Source organism: Talpa occidentalis, unplaced genomic scaffold, assembly GCF_014898055.3.
Source record: "Talpa occidentalis isolate TD23 unplaced genomic scaffold, MPIMG_talOcc4v2.1, whole genome shotgun sequence".
In the NCBI taxonomy this organism is placed as follows: Eukaryota; Metazoa; Chordata; class Mammalia; order Eulipotyphla; family Talpidae; genus Talpa; species Talpa occidentalis.
In genome coordinates this window covers 107,153,442-107,168,001 of record NW_026555331.1, presented here as the reverse complement: position 1 = coordinate 107,168,001, position 14,560 = coordinate 107,153,442, and the positions used below count along the sequence as shown (strand labels likewise).

The following is a 14,560-nucleotide window of genomic DNA, read 5'->3' as shown; positions in this document are numbered from 1 at the left end:
AGCCCAGAGGTAGGAAGGACTTAGCAATCATGACCTTTTGTTTTTCCTCTTCGTGGAAGAAAATAGAAACCTGGTCTCAATTTTATGCTTTACATCTAAGATGTGCCGTGAATCCACAAACCTAACACACGGGTAACCCTGGTCCCTGTGCCCTTCCCAAAGGATACTCAGAAACTCAAGCTCCGTGACCTCTGCAGGAACAAAGCTTTCTTGTGGTTTTTAACAGCCGTGGTCAAACAGGATGGTTTGCAGCCCACATGAGAAGGCAGGCGCTGGGGCTGGCGTGGTGCAGGGGTGCAGCCGAGAGTCACAGACCTGGGATCTTCAGGAAGGGCTTTAGGGGCTGGCCTGCCCCACATAGCCCAGTATGCCTGGGAAGGAGCCGGCTCGGGGGACGAATGGCCGAGGGCAGCACTGGGCTGGCACCAGCTCAGGCAGAAGAATTGATGGAAACACTCTCCGCAGCATATACAGGCATCTTCTGAAGAGAAGAAAATAACCTCAAAGGAGCCCTGGGTGGACTGATAAGTATCGCTGGCCCGGAGCCAGTCCGAAGCTTTCAGAAGCAGTCTGATCTTCATAAACTCACAGCCTCGTGTTCACCCAGCGGGTTTGAGAGCCTGCGTCAGCTGAGAGCAGAGGGACAGGCAGAAAGGACAATGGGAGGAAATGGTAATTGCATCCTTAGGTGCAAACACGATGGGAAATTCAGAAGTGAGCTCGAATCTTAAAAGGGAGGAACATCTGTATTTCACATTAGGCCATTCGGGAGACGCCAAGGAGCAGCTTATGGCTTAAGAGATTTACAACTTTGGCAAATCTAGATGCCCAGACCTCCCTCTAGGGGAATTCCCCAGAGAGCTGAGTGTCAGAAGCCTTTGAGCAAAGGAACAACAGTCTCTGCTCTGCCCAGAGAGAAGGCAGCTCACAGCAGGGCCGTCACCAGGCCCTACTTTGGGCCTGGGTTTGATGAGTGAGTGCAAACCTCTCCTCTTTGGGCCTCAATCTCCCCTTTTTACAACATGAAGGACCTGCATGCATGAATGTTGCTATGGGCAAAACAGTGCCCCCCCCCCCATTCATATGTTGAAGCCCTAAATCTTACTGCCTTAGAATGTGTCTACATTTGGAAATAGTCTTTCAAGGGATGATTAAGCTAAACAAGGCAGCCTTTGGGGTGGACCCTAATCCAATCTGACTGTTGTCCTTTTAAGAAGAGGAAATTGGGGGACAGAGGAATACCAGTGATGCATACACACAGAGGACAGACTGCATGAGGACACAGTGAGAAGGCTGCCGTCTGCAAGCCAAGGAGAGAGGCCTGGAACAAACAAATGCTGCCAACACCTTGGATTTCCAGCCTCCAGAACCATGAGACGATAGAGTTGTGTAGTATAAACCACTGGACTATGGTACTTTGTTACAGCGGTCTTTGTAATGTAGGACAAGTGGCCCTCAACATCTTTCTAGGATTCAGAGCCTTCTCTTCAACTGGGATCGAATATCCAGAACAGCTAGGTCTCCAAAGTCATGCAGCCAAGAGCAGAAGAAGCTGCCTGAGCTCTGAGGTCCCGGCATGTCCTGGGCTGGAGCTGCAGGCTGTGACAGGCTCTTCCCAGGGACTAAAGACCATTCCAGCCTACGGGCGAAGAGGCCCCTTCCACAGTCTTCCTGGAAGCTGGACAACCCTGGGTCCCAAGAGAATTTCATGCTGTCTGAGGAAGCATCCCCAGGCTGGGTGATAGGCGTCCAGGCCTGCATGACTAAGCATGTCCCCAGAAGGCCTCCTGCACTAGGAACCCCTCTAGGAAGCAGGGGCTCACCTAGATTTCAGATTCCAAGAAGCACAAAGTGGAGGAGCCTGATGGACTTGACTGGGACATGGAAAGTTATGAGGAGGAAGGGCTTGGCCCTGACTAAGCCGCTGCCCCTCTGCTGAGCATTCTGGGAACATAGGGCCAGAACCTGGACCAGTAGTTTCTAAGTGATGGCCCAGGCTTGGGGGTATCCAGCGCATCCATTGATGGGGTGGTGGGGGGGAATCAGAGAGCTCTGGCCCTGATGTCAGCAAGGACTGCTTCCCAGCTCTGGCCCCATCAGAAGCTCCCAGAGACTCTGAGGAACAAGAAACAGGACAAAGCGGGCAGCGGCCTCACAGAGCCCTAAGGGTTCAGCATATTGTTGATCGGGAAATGCCTAGAGAAAGAACACGACTGGCCTCAGGCTAGTGAAGAGGTCAGCCAGCTTCAGTGCCCAATGCTGGGTGGAAGTTTGGCTGCCTCCCTCCAGTCCGCCCTTCGTCACACACCTCAAGGCACAGATTCTGCCACTGAGCAGACTCACAAAGGTCTCAGACCCACCCACGTTCCTCTCCATAACCTCAAGAATGCAGGGGGGCAAGAACCACTGTTTCATCGATAGGGAAGCTGAGGCCCAGAAAGGAGAAGGAATGTGTGGTCTTGGGGTCCCACAGCCAGCAGGTCATCACTAGACCCCAGCACCAACGTCACAGTGTCGGCGATGGCCTGAAACACGTGACGGCAACCTGGGTGGCCAGTTCCACGCAGGTCCAGGAGCCCTTAAGTCCCACTCCTGGTCCCCACCCTGTGGCTGGGACACAGCTTGTCTCTTGACCCTAAAGTCTCCCCCCATGTGTCTAAACATGTGAATCTGGGCATTTTGTACAGAAGTTTCTGAATGAGAAAAAAAATATGTCCGAGTAGCCTAGAGTCAGGGTTCCAGCTACGGTCACAGCCTTTCGTTTCAGCAAGTCCCTGCCTTTCTCTCAGCCCGTGCCCTCATATAAAGCCAGAGAACTGGAGCAAGGGGTCTCTGGGGAGCTTCTAGAATGTGAACGAGTATGCCTGGTCCATGACTCTGATAGTTAAAACATCAAGCCTAAAACAGGCAGGAATTAACCTGGGAGGACTCGCCAGCCACCTCCCTTCCACCTGACCTTAAGGGCACCAGCCAGAGGCACCACCATGTGCCGCTGGGCCAGCTTCTCTCTGTCCCTCCTGCCACCCCTGCATCACAGGCCAGGCCTTCCCGTGCATCCCAACCACTTGCAGCCACCTCCAGAGACAACCCTTTGTTTGGAGGGATTTTTAATGACTTTTGAGGACAACATCAATAGTGACAAGTGCAGTTGTGACACAACCAAGAGAACTGGGGCTCAGAAGTCGGGGAGTCCTGCCTGGATTCAAATCCAGCTGCTGCTGCTTCCTTAGTGCGCCCTTTCTGAGCCTCAGTTTCCCCACTTGCAATATGGGTATGATGATGCCTCTTTCTATTACAGATTGCTGTGAGAACTGAATGAGATGAACTATATAAAGCATTTGGCATTCGGTAAATGTCACTTCCTTTTTCCTACGATAACAACAATAATAAAATTTAAAAAAACAATGACTGAGAGGTCACGATTCCTGCAACCTCAACCATTCGTATCACGGCCAAGAACCCAGAATAAACGGTGGCCTCTGAGAGGTCGAAATGTAACCATGAATATTTGAAAAGGATTTGAACTCAGCAGATACTGTCTGTTTTCCCAGGAAGGCTGACAAGGAGTGGACAATGAGTCAAAACACATGGTTGTCAGGGCTCTTATGCCACCTGCACTATGTGACCTTCGGCAACTGGCTTCTGTCTCTGAGCTTTGGGTGTGTCATCCCCCACTGGCAATATCTGGTAGCCACCTCAAAGAGCTGTTGCAATAAAGCAGAGGCCATAAAGAAGGCTTGTAGCTGCAAACAGGTTGGCAGACAGGGCTGTTATTTCCATTCTCCAGGCAGACGACTGGAGAGGAAGGTTCCAGAAGCAAGTCCAGGAGGCAGGGTAAGGTATGTAGATGGGAGAGAGGGAACAGCCTGGAGGAAGGAGCCTTCCCAAGCTGCCTTCTGTCTCCTTCCCAACCAGACCTTGTACAACTGTTCCCTGCAAATCCCCACCACTGGCCTTTGCCTATTAGTTCTTGCTGCCTGCTAAAACCATCCCCACATAAATGTTCCCTCCTCCACAAAATACACCTCCCTTGTTCTAGGTAAGCTGTGCCCCACCCTTCCAGGATATCCCACATCTGTTCTACACGTGTCTTTCTTGCCCCTCCAGGCACAGGACTTGGATGCCTTGGGTTATGTTGTATCCATGTGGCCCACAGCTGCCCAGAACGGGGCTCTGAACGCCACAGGGACACATCAAATGGGCTTAAATTGACACGCTTGCCCATCCCATGCTGAGAGAAGCTGCAAGAAGGCACTCATGGAACAGCCCCCAGAAATTGGACCCAAAGGTGTGAGGGGGCAGGCAGAGGTGTGAGAAGGCAGGCAGAGGTGTGAGGGAGCAGGAAGAAGAAAGTAGCCTACCCAAGCAGCTGAGGCCATCCTGGAACAGAAGATTCTTCTAAGAAGCTAATTGCCTCTCCCTCCAACCAACCCCTGTCCTCTTTATCTGGGCTCCAGAGCCATTTGTGGGCCTAGAGGCTGAGGGGGTGCCCGGGGCACTGAGGGGTAGCAGACACTCCCAGTTCTGCCACTAACCCCAGTGTGACCTGAGCTTGGCCTCCCTCCTCTGCAGGTCCCCATCCATCCCTCAGGTTCCGTGTCCCTCAGCCACAGCCCGCTGGCACTTACTGGCCGTGATGTGCCCCCTCAGCAGCCAGACCATGGGTCTGGGGCCAGACCGTGCCAACTGAAGTTAAATGGAGAGTGAAGTGGGCAGAGAGGCATCCACTTTAGTGTGGGTCTACTTGGGGGTCTTGATTTTTACTTCTCCATTTACATTGGCAGAACATAGCCACACACCACAACCCCTCCCCCAGCCCAGGAAGGCCAGTGTGGGCAGAGTCTCAGACTTAGAGACAGGAGACGCGGTGTGTCAGCTGTTCCATCAACCTGCCCTTAACTTCTCAGAGCCTTCGCCCTTCCATCTGCAAAGTGGGGTACTGGTCCCAGGTCTGTGGGCCTGCCTCTCAAGTTGCTGAAAGCCCCCCAAGCCCAGAGAGCAGTGAGGACCCCTCCTGCTGGGCCTCACACAGAGTGAGTGGGCTTCATGGGACCTCCAGGGGCAGCCAAACTGAGCTGCAGGACAGAGCTCTGGTCACGCAGCGGGTACACAGGAGCCACAGGATCCCAGCGACAGGACCTGAAGAAGGATGGCCCCTCAAGGGAAGAGAGGTCTGAAGGGCATTTGCTATTTCTGGTGGCACTGGGACTGGCGAGCACTTCCGGTCTGTCTCACACCCCTCACCCTGGTCTCTTTAGATGTTTGCTTCAAGTACCCATTAGCTTGGCCTCCACCTAAAAGCAAATTGAGGTGAAAGTTGACTTGAAGTTCACTGAGGAAATTCCTGCTGTTGTCAGGTACAGTAAAATGTTCTCGGCATGTCAGGCAGGAAGGGCCCTTTCCTATGCTGCTCCATCTCTCATGCTGTATGTGAGAGAGCCAAGGGAGAGACCAACTGCTTCATCCGTTATCCTGGACTGGAAGAGTTTAGAGAGCACGCTGGAGGGTGGAGGACAAAGCTGACTCAAATCCTATTCCTCAGGAGGGATATCTGGGACCCAGAAACCCTGGACTGGCAACATGAACAGCCTCCTACTCAAATCCATATGCCACGGCCCACCGGTGACCCTGCCAGTCTCCGTTCAGTGAGTTCTCCTAGAAATGGAAGGTTTGGCATTGTTTTTCTTCATTTCTTAGAACAAGCTGTGGGGCCTCCACCAATGCCCAGATCCGACCCAGCAGACAGACCGACATCTGCCCTCCTGCCCTTTGACTCTAGACAGAGCCTTTCCCCGTTGGTGTGATAGACCCCTTTGGGTGCTGTCTGCCTTCAGAGGTGGCCCATTCACAGACCTCTTGGTGGGTGTGGCACAGGCTTGACCACAGGTGGCATCGGGAAAGGGACCAGGTACCTGGGGGGATGAGGAGTACTGGAGAAAGGACTCCCTTCCCACCTAGGGTCTTCTGAGAACACCACTGAGACAGAGGAATGAAGAGTCAAGAGGCACCAGGAGAGACACCAAGGCCCAAGCTCATGCCTGGGTTCCCAGACCCAGCCACTCCTGCACCTAGGACTTTCGCTGTGAATGAATAGCTTTGCTTTCTGCTTATGATAAGAATTAAGCTTCTGTCACTTACCTTTGTGTTACCTTATGAACTTTCATTTCAGAGCATTTTCACACAGAAAAAAGTCATGTTGTTGTTGTTCTTGGAGCATTAGTGAAAGCAACAAGGTCACCACATGTGGGTGTTGCCCCTCAGCCATACCTTTGTCCTCAGTGCCTGGCTTGTGCTGTTCAAAAATTACTTCAGCAAATGACAAAGTACCACCTATTTTGGAACTTTAAGATTGCCTTTAGCAGCTGAAGTTGCCACTGTACTAAATGCCAAGGATCTACCGCATGAAAAGACTTTCTTCACAAGTTACCTCACCACCGAGCCCAGGCCTACACCCTCCAGCAGGCATCATCTGGGCCCTCCCCGGGGCCAGGCCCTCCATGCTGACTCCCTAAGGGGCTGGAGCACCGCATGCTGTGCTGCATGGACCTGACTTGGAGCTGGTCCTGACCACAGGACCCTAAGCAGCCTTGGGGCTTGTGAGAGCTGGAGGGAGAGTTCTGGCTCTGTGGTTTGGAAAGCCATGGAACTAGGAGAGCGTGAAAGCCAGTATGAGATTTACTGTAAGCAACCCGAGATCTGAGGAAAGAAAATAGATGGCTTGAAATCAAGTGGAAAAAAATAAAACCTTCACAAGGCTTTGCACTCAGTCTGGGGTAAAGAAAACCTCCAAGGCCAGTATCGCTACTGTTCTTTCAACCTCGGAGAGCGAAGTGGCCAGGCAGCCATGAGGCTGCACTCCACCAAATTTGCATCTGCCCATGGTGGCCTCACCCTAGCTCTGCATCTCTCTCTCTCTTTCTCTCTCTCTCTCTCACACTCTCTCTCTCTCTCTCTCTCTCTCTCTCTCTCTCTCTCTCTCTCTCTTTCTCTCTCTCTCTCTCCAAATATATATATGAGAAGAACTGAAGTGTGTCCCAGTCCCCTACTCCACTTCTCCCTAGTGTGTGATTTGAGACACTCTGCTTCTCTTTGGGCTACCAAGATATGTTTCAACTGCCCATAATAGAAACATATCACCCCAAAACAGCATCAACAGGTTCAGGAAAGCTGAATCTGAACCCGAATAGTAAGGCCCTCACAAGTCATCTTGTCCTATGGTTTTTAAGCTATGTTTGCAGACCTGGGGCTTCTCCAAAAGGGGTTGGGAGATGGGTGGGGCAGTCTGGGGTCTTCATTTGGGGGTCTCCTGAAACCCCCAAAACTCTGGTCAAAGTAGTTCTGCTGCATCTGCTTTAATAAGGATATTTGGGGTACAGTTTATTTGGGTAAAGCTCAGATTTTGTTTCGTTATAAAAAGAGAGATAAAGGAGCTAAGGCACAGGTTGGCTCAGCCACACCGCCTGTTGGAGAACCCAGTATCCTGAAGCTACACTGCATACTGCAGCCAGTCAGCAGGATGCTCCCCCGTGATTTGTCCTCATTGGCTGCCCTGGACAAACCCCTCTCTACTCAGTCTGACAGATGGCGCCTGTGCAGTGATTTCTGCCCCCCAAGCCCAAGTGTTCATAAGGAAAGGCCTTTGCAAGTTGCTAACCCCGGCACAGGAGGAACGAGGTGGGTTTTCACAGCCCTGTTATCACCACCAGATGAATCACAGCAAACCTGGAGCCAGGCCTGGCGTCTCTCCCGAGAAGGGAGATTGGAAGCGCTGGAGCAGAGGGGAGCGCCGCCGGAGTGCAACATGACAGGCATGTGAGGGGGAGTGGACGTTCCAGGAGCACCCATTCTGAGGGCGCAGGCGAGAGAAAAACTTTTTCAGAGGAGCCCTCGGAAATGCCAGGAATGTTAACGTGTTATTTTAAATGATTTCAGCGTGACTCTCACAGGATCTGGGTAGCATCATGACAGGCTCTTCCCATCCTGCTCTCAGTCTTGTCTGTCCTCCTTTCAGCTGCCACCCCACTTCAGGAAGCCTCCCCGACCAGGGCCAGGGGAGCATAGGTGGGCTCCACTCTGATTTCAAGTCTCTGGCAGGCAACCATCCTGAGACTGGTCGGACTGGGAACAGGTGGCGCAGGCCATGCCCTATTCCCCACCTGAAACCCTCAGACCAGACAGGGAACTGAAAGTATTCTTGAACTTGAACAAGAAAGAGGGAGTTAAGAGTCTTTTCCAGGCCTCCCAGGTGGCGCAGCGGTAGAGCGCTGGGTTGCGAAGCTGCCCGCGGCCTCTGTGGCGCCGGTTCGATCCCCGGCTGCTCCCCGGCCACCGGAGGAGGGTCCCACATGGCGCGCAGACCTCTCCTGCCGCCCGCTGCTCCCCTCAGCAGTGTACTTCGGTCCTTCTGCCTGGTCTGCTCCCTACTCTGGCTCTGGTGAATTCTTTCACCCTCCCGCGCTTCTGACTGTACCCAGTGCATGTATAAACAAAACAAACAAACAAACAAACAAATAAATAAAAACATGCCTCTATTAAAAAAAAAAAAAAAAAAAAAGAGTCTTTTCCAGTACACCTCTGGGTGGCTCACTCCCATCCCCTCTCCTGCCCCCCTCCCCGAGCAACCACACACAGCTCTGAGGTTGCCCCTAGCTGTGCAGGCAGGGCCTGCCCAGGGCAAGCACCACCACACACTGACATGCCCGTGGCCATGTCTACCAAGGGAGAAACATGGCCACCACCACAAGCTGCCAAGCCAAAACAGACGGCGCAGACAGAAGAGGACACAAGAAGCACCTGAGCGCTGCTGGAACAGGATGGAAAAGGCAGCAGCCGTTCGTCAAGGCTTGCTCCCCACCAGGAGGCCAGCCAAGCGCACACGTTTCTTCCTTCATTTTATGAGGCAGGAATTCTCATCCCATTTCAAAGAGCAAGAAACTCAGGCTCAGAGGATTATAGTCAGGCCTGACACCAAGTCTGCTATACTTCCAAGCTCAGGTCCTTAAATAGCAAATCCTATGAGCCCCGCTCAGACCAGGGGGCCTGAGTCACGCTGTAGAAACCTGGGGCAAGTCACTGACTTCTCAAAGCCTTGCTTCCTCCTCAGAAGCACAGAGATGGAGAGAGAAGTCAGTGTGCTGCCTAACAGGGCTGCGTGGGGCTAAACGAGCACTGTGTGTGGATGGGAAAGCAAAGGACCTGGCTCTAGGAAGAAGGGAAGGCCACAGGAGTAAAACAAACCCAGCCAACGCCCTGCTGGGTCCAAGGCCAGCACAGGTCTCTGTAGTGGCCCTTCTGGAAGGAGGGGACCAGGCTGTTGAGCCTGCCCACGGAGACCTTGATATCATCAACCTTCTTAGGGACCCTGAGGGGAAGACAATTATCATTTACCCTCTCCCCTGCCTGGGAACAAGGGGGAGGAGGCGACTCCCATTAGATGACACACCCCTGTCCGTGTATGTATCTGCCTGTGTGTCTGGGCGTGTCTCTGTCCCTGGTGGGAGGCGGGGTTGGCAGGACTGTGACATCAGACCCATAGCATGAGGCTCGCAGGTCCAGCAGTGCAGTCTTCCTCACACAGGTGGCCGACAGGTGCCGCGGCCTAGACAGGGACTGACCCTTGCCTGGCTCATTTGAATGGGGTGGGGGTTGGAGGGCAGATGCGGTCCCAGTCCTTCAGCTCTGGACAACAAGAAGAGTGGCCTGGACTTGGGGCCTGAGGCCCAGGGCTGCCAAACCACCCTAGCTGGACACAAATGTGAAGAGGGTAACTCGCTCCTTGGCTCCCAGTGGCACCTGCAGCAGTGATCCAGAGCAGAGCAGACACACCCTATATACAGAGGACTAGAGGGACCCTTGTACAGACAGGGAAACTGAGGCTGGGAGGATCACACTGCCAGATATATCACCAGGCCTGGCCCTTCTGGGAGCTCAGCTTCTCCCAAGTGAGCTGAAGGGTCTCATCCATACATCTGGGGTTGCTCACCCAACCCTGTCAACCCAGGGATTAATACACCCAACCCTGGGGAGAAGGCGGCGTGGCTTGTAGTCTCTACCTGGGTGAACCTGGCCAGGAATGAATATGCCCAGCAGTGGGCATATCATTATGGCAGGATTAGAAGAAAATGCTGCATACACACGCGTGCAGCAAGGTCAGCAGCAGCAAGCAGCAGGGAGGCCAGCAGCACTAGGTCTCAGGTCCCTGCCGTCCTCCTTCCGGTACCAGAGCCCACGGGTGACACAGACAGGGGAGCAGAGCCTCCGTCAGTCAGGGCCTCCCAGCCTGAGCACCACAGGCCTATTCTTTTCAGTCCCCGCTTATAGGCATCTCCTCCCCCCTCTGCTTAGAGTTGTTCTCAAATCTTCCCTCACACCAAGCACCCTCCAAAGTGAAAGTTGATTGTCCCCAGGTCTCCATGTCCCCAGGGTCTGCTCTCTGCTTGGTAGTGAATGGAGCAATCAATTATACTTGACAAAATCATGAATGGGCTACTAATCTGCTACCTTCACTGGTGACATAACGTCTAGGTGACAAATATGGATAAGAGGCCTAGAAGGCGCCTAAGGAATGAGTATGATGAAAGAACTCCAGCTCTCAGGCAGCCCAGAGGCCAAGTTGATAAGAATGCAGGATCAGAGATCCAGGCCCTCCCCGCACATACACACACCGTCCAAGGTCCCCAGACACATGTCCACTCCCTGCCTCGGGGCTAGCCCTCGACATAAGCCTTGCATTCTTAATTGCCTTGGCCTAGGATGAGATTTCCCTTCTCTGAGCTTGTGGGGATCCCTGGTCTTGTGGGAGATCCAGTTCTCAGACTCAATTGTCAATCCCACACTTGTCCAGGGGAGCCCACCTGAGTGCGTACGTATGTGCACACTCCTGTGGGACCCCAGCGGGACAGCAAACTCTTTGAGGGGGGTGTATCAGATCTTTCCCAAACTCCCCAGCACACATGGGGAGACCAGAAGAAGGCAGCACTGAACACGTGTGTATGCAGAATGTAACTGTTCTCTCCTCTACCAGCCAACTGTCCCCTCATCCATCCCAAGCACACTCACTAAGTACCCATGATGTGCCCAGTGCCCCCCGTCCGAGGTTCTGGGGAGCAGCAGTGGGCAAGACACGCAAGTATGGCTCAGGAGTAGAGGGAGAAAGATACTCACAGTTCCGTGGACCTGGACAGGATGGCAGACAGAGTGAGCAGGACACAGCCATAGGGGCCCGCTTCAAACTGGGGAGAGGAGAAAGGAAATGAGCACCTCCTCCCCCTCATCTCAGGACCACACCCCAGGAGCGGCCTCACCATCTGATTCCAGTTTACTTACTCTAAAGAGCTGTGCAGAGAGCTGCACAGAGAGCAGCAGAGAGCTGCCTTGAAGCAGAATTAGGGTCAGAAGGGGGAATGAGGTGAGCAGCGCAAGTGCTAGGTAAATTCAATCTTTGAAAAAAATATTTTTATATTTTCTTCACCATGGACTTTTCGGATTAATTTTAATTTTTCTCAGTATCACATTACAATATTAGTTATGCTAACTACTAAGTTTTTGGCACCCTTTGAACGTTGTGCCCAAGGTGAATGCCTTACTGGTCTTTCCCTAGTCCCTAGACAGGTTCGGAGCCCAAATCCTGGACCCTGGCTGCCTGGAGCCTGGCTCTGCCACTCCAAAGTACATGATAGCAAGGATACTTCTTAACTTTTCTGTCCTCAGTCTTCACACCTATGAAATAAGGGTGATAATAAGAATAGGACCTATCCTTATCAGGAAGTAATGAATATTGAGATAATCCCTATAAAGCACTTAGAACGGGGCTCAGCACCTGTGTTAACTAGTACAATGCTGGTTCTACATTGCCCTGTGACCCAGAAAGCCACAGCCCATCCTCTCCTCCAGGATCCTCCATCCCCTGCCCCAGTCAAAAATCAGTGTGAAGAACTTACAGAACTTATCATACTTTGGGGGAGATACCATTTCATGTGAGCTGTTCTGTTGAAGATATTGCCTACTATAATAGCCAGTGTTCCTTACATGTAATCCATTTCTTAAGACAGAGGGAAGCTTGTTTTCTTAGAACAATGAAAATTATATAATTTCTCATATCTCCATTTTTTTGCCTTGGCTGCCAGGAAGCTTCAGAGCCAAATATGGTGCTCAACTGTGGCAACTATTTCAGCTCAAGATTCTGATAAAAGTATCTTTTCCTCAAGATATAGCCTTTGTTTTTAGTCAGTAATTCAATTAGCCGGTCATTAAAAAAAAAATAGGGAGTTAAATTTCCATGCCAAGAGGCTGTTCCTAACTGTACTTGTGAACATGGATCCAAGATGGACATGGATCTGTCCTCATGGAAGTAACGGGGAAGGAAGAATAATAAGAAACTTGAATAGGGTGGAGGGGAGGTCTGCCCTGAGAGGAAATACCAGGTCCTCTGGAAACACCCAGGAAGGGCCTTCCAAACAACGTAGGATTTAGGGAAGGAGGGAAGGTCAAGGAAGGCTTTTGGTGGAAGTGGTGTCTGAACCCAAGGGACAGTGCTGTTCTCAGCCAGAGGAAAAGCACACAAAGACTCAGGGGCAAGAGACGGCAGGTTCACCGTGGCTGGAACACAAAAAAGCTCCAAGGACTTTTATCATCCACATTTTAGAGATAAGGAAACTGAGGCACAGAGGGGTTAAGGAATCATTTTTTATAAGTAATTTCAAATTTTTTTTGTGGTAAAAATGGAATGAATGTGTCAACAACAATCTTAAATCAATTTCTTCTTAGTTCTGTGATCTCGGGTCAGTCATTTCACTTCTGTTGTATTCAATTTTCCCATTTGTAAAATGAGGATAATGAACATCTTGCATATTTCCTTGTGTTACTGCAAATATCCTAGGAGGTCAAGCCTGTGAGATTGCTCTGACAATAGCAAAGAGTAAGGCTGATCACCTCCGCGCAGGGGACTCAGGATGGAGATCAGCAGCGCCTTGTCCCAGCTCTGCTACAGACTTGGACGTCACCTTACAGAAGTCACAACATGTCCGTCGTTCTGTTTCCCCTCTGGAGAACTACCACTTCTGCCCTGGACTTGCACTCCGTCTCGGGGAAGCCATGGAGCACATATGCCTGCCTGGCCTGCGCGCTCACAGCGCTGCGGTGAGGTAAGGAACACAGAAGCCATTGTAAATCCCAACTCTCCATGTGAATGTGGAGAATTGCTAGTCCTGCTCAGACCAGCATGTTCCACAGTCCTTGGAAAACCCTCAAGGGGACCTCTCGGGGTCTGGTTATGGCCGTCTCTGTGGGCTGGCTAAGAGAGACTGCTGGGGATGGGAAAGAGCCCCCGCGTGGTTTTTTGTTTTGTTTTGTTTTTTGCCCTTGCAGGAACACAACTGAAGAGCATCAATATTCTGTTTTGTTTGAAAGAAAAAAGATTATTACAATTATTTCATCAAATTCAAGCAGCCAGGATCTGGACGGTCACAAGCAAGGGGCCTGCATTGAGAGGCGTGCTCAGGCAGGGCAATGTGTCAGAAGGCACCCTGAGGGGCCAGAGAAATGTCAGGGACCATTTGGGAAGAAGGGTCCATTCTCCTGTGCTGTTCAGGCCCTGGAGAGACCTGAGCCCACCCAGGAGCTCCAATCAGAGGCAGGGGCGGAGGCATCCCCTCGCTTGGGGAAGAGGGGGGTAAGTGGTGGGCCAGACACTTCGCCCCAGCGGGTGAACAGTAATGAAAACACAGTGAGAAGGCTATTTATTTTGGGCAGGGATGATTAAGCATTCATTTCCAGGTCTGGCACGAAGAACCCCTCTTAGGCCCAGGCCATGAAAAATGAATTTGGTAAGGGCAGTGCTGAGGCAGCTCAACAGCTTCCAGCAAAAACATAAATTGAACGACAAGGGGAAACACTGCCTTCCAGACTGAGGTGGGCCAAATATCGACTGCTTGTACCCAGGGATGAAGCCGGGCCAGGAGAGGGCTTATTGGAGGCCAAGAACATGGTAGAAAGGCGGCAGCTCCCTCCCCTCTTGCAGTCCCCACTCTCTGAACCTCTTTCACAATCACTGTCTTGCTGAGGTTTCACTGAAGTCCTGGGGGTACAGGCCAAAGGAGAAGGGAAGCCCCATCTTATAGACAAGGAAGTGAAGACCTTGGTGCTGAGGTGACTTCTGGGGCCATCAGTGGGCAGAGGGTGAACAGCCAGGGCCTCAGAACCTTGGGTTGTTTGGTCAATCACTTCAGGGTCCTCCTTTGCCCCCTAGAAGCAATTCCCTCTTCTGACCGTGCTTTACCAGAGAATGTTGACACCAGAGCCCTCGGTCCCAGTCTCCCTTGTCAAACCATGCCCAGCTCAGGCTGAGCTCGGCAATCAGAAACACTGCTGTACCCTCACAATGAGTTGGGTATATTTAATAGTAGGCTTCCTCTCTGCTTATCTAGAGATAGCCTGGGACTTTATCTGGACAAGAGTCTTTCCCATGCATTTAAGTCTCTTCTTGAAGAGTTACAGTTGGACTGCAAAGTTGCACATTATCTGCTAACTACACCATCTCCTATTTTCCAGATGAGGCAGCTGC

General features: G+C 51.8%; 1 protein-coding gene across 2 annotated transcripts in view; it reads right to left on the bottom strand.

The window, feature by feature from the left end:
- Positions 1 to 14,560, bottom strand: part of MINDY4 (MINDY lysine 48 deubiquitinase 4) — a 111,557-nt gene that overhangs the window by 23,846 nt on the left and 73,151 nt on the right. For both annotated transcript variants that reach the window (XM_054692452.1, XM_054692451.1), the window contains exon 13: positions 11,164 to 11,231. In XM_054692452.1, coding sequence (XP_054548427.1) covers positions 11,164 to 11,231 — 68 coding nt within the window. The remainder of the gene's footprint in view (positions 1 to 11,163; positions 11,232 to 14,560) is intronic.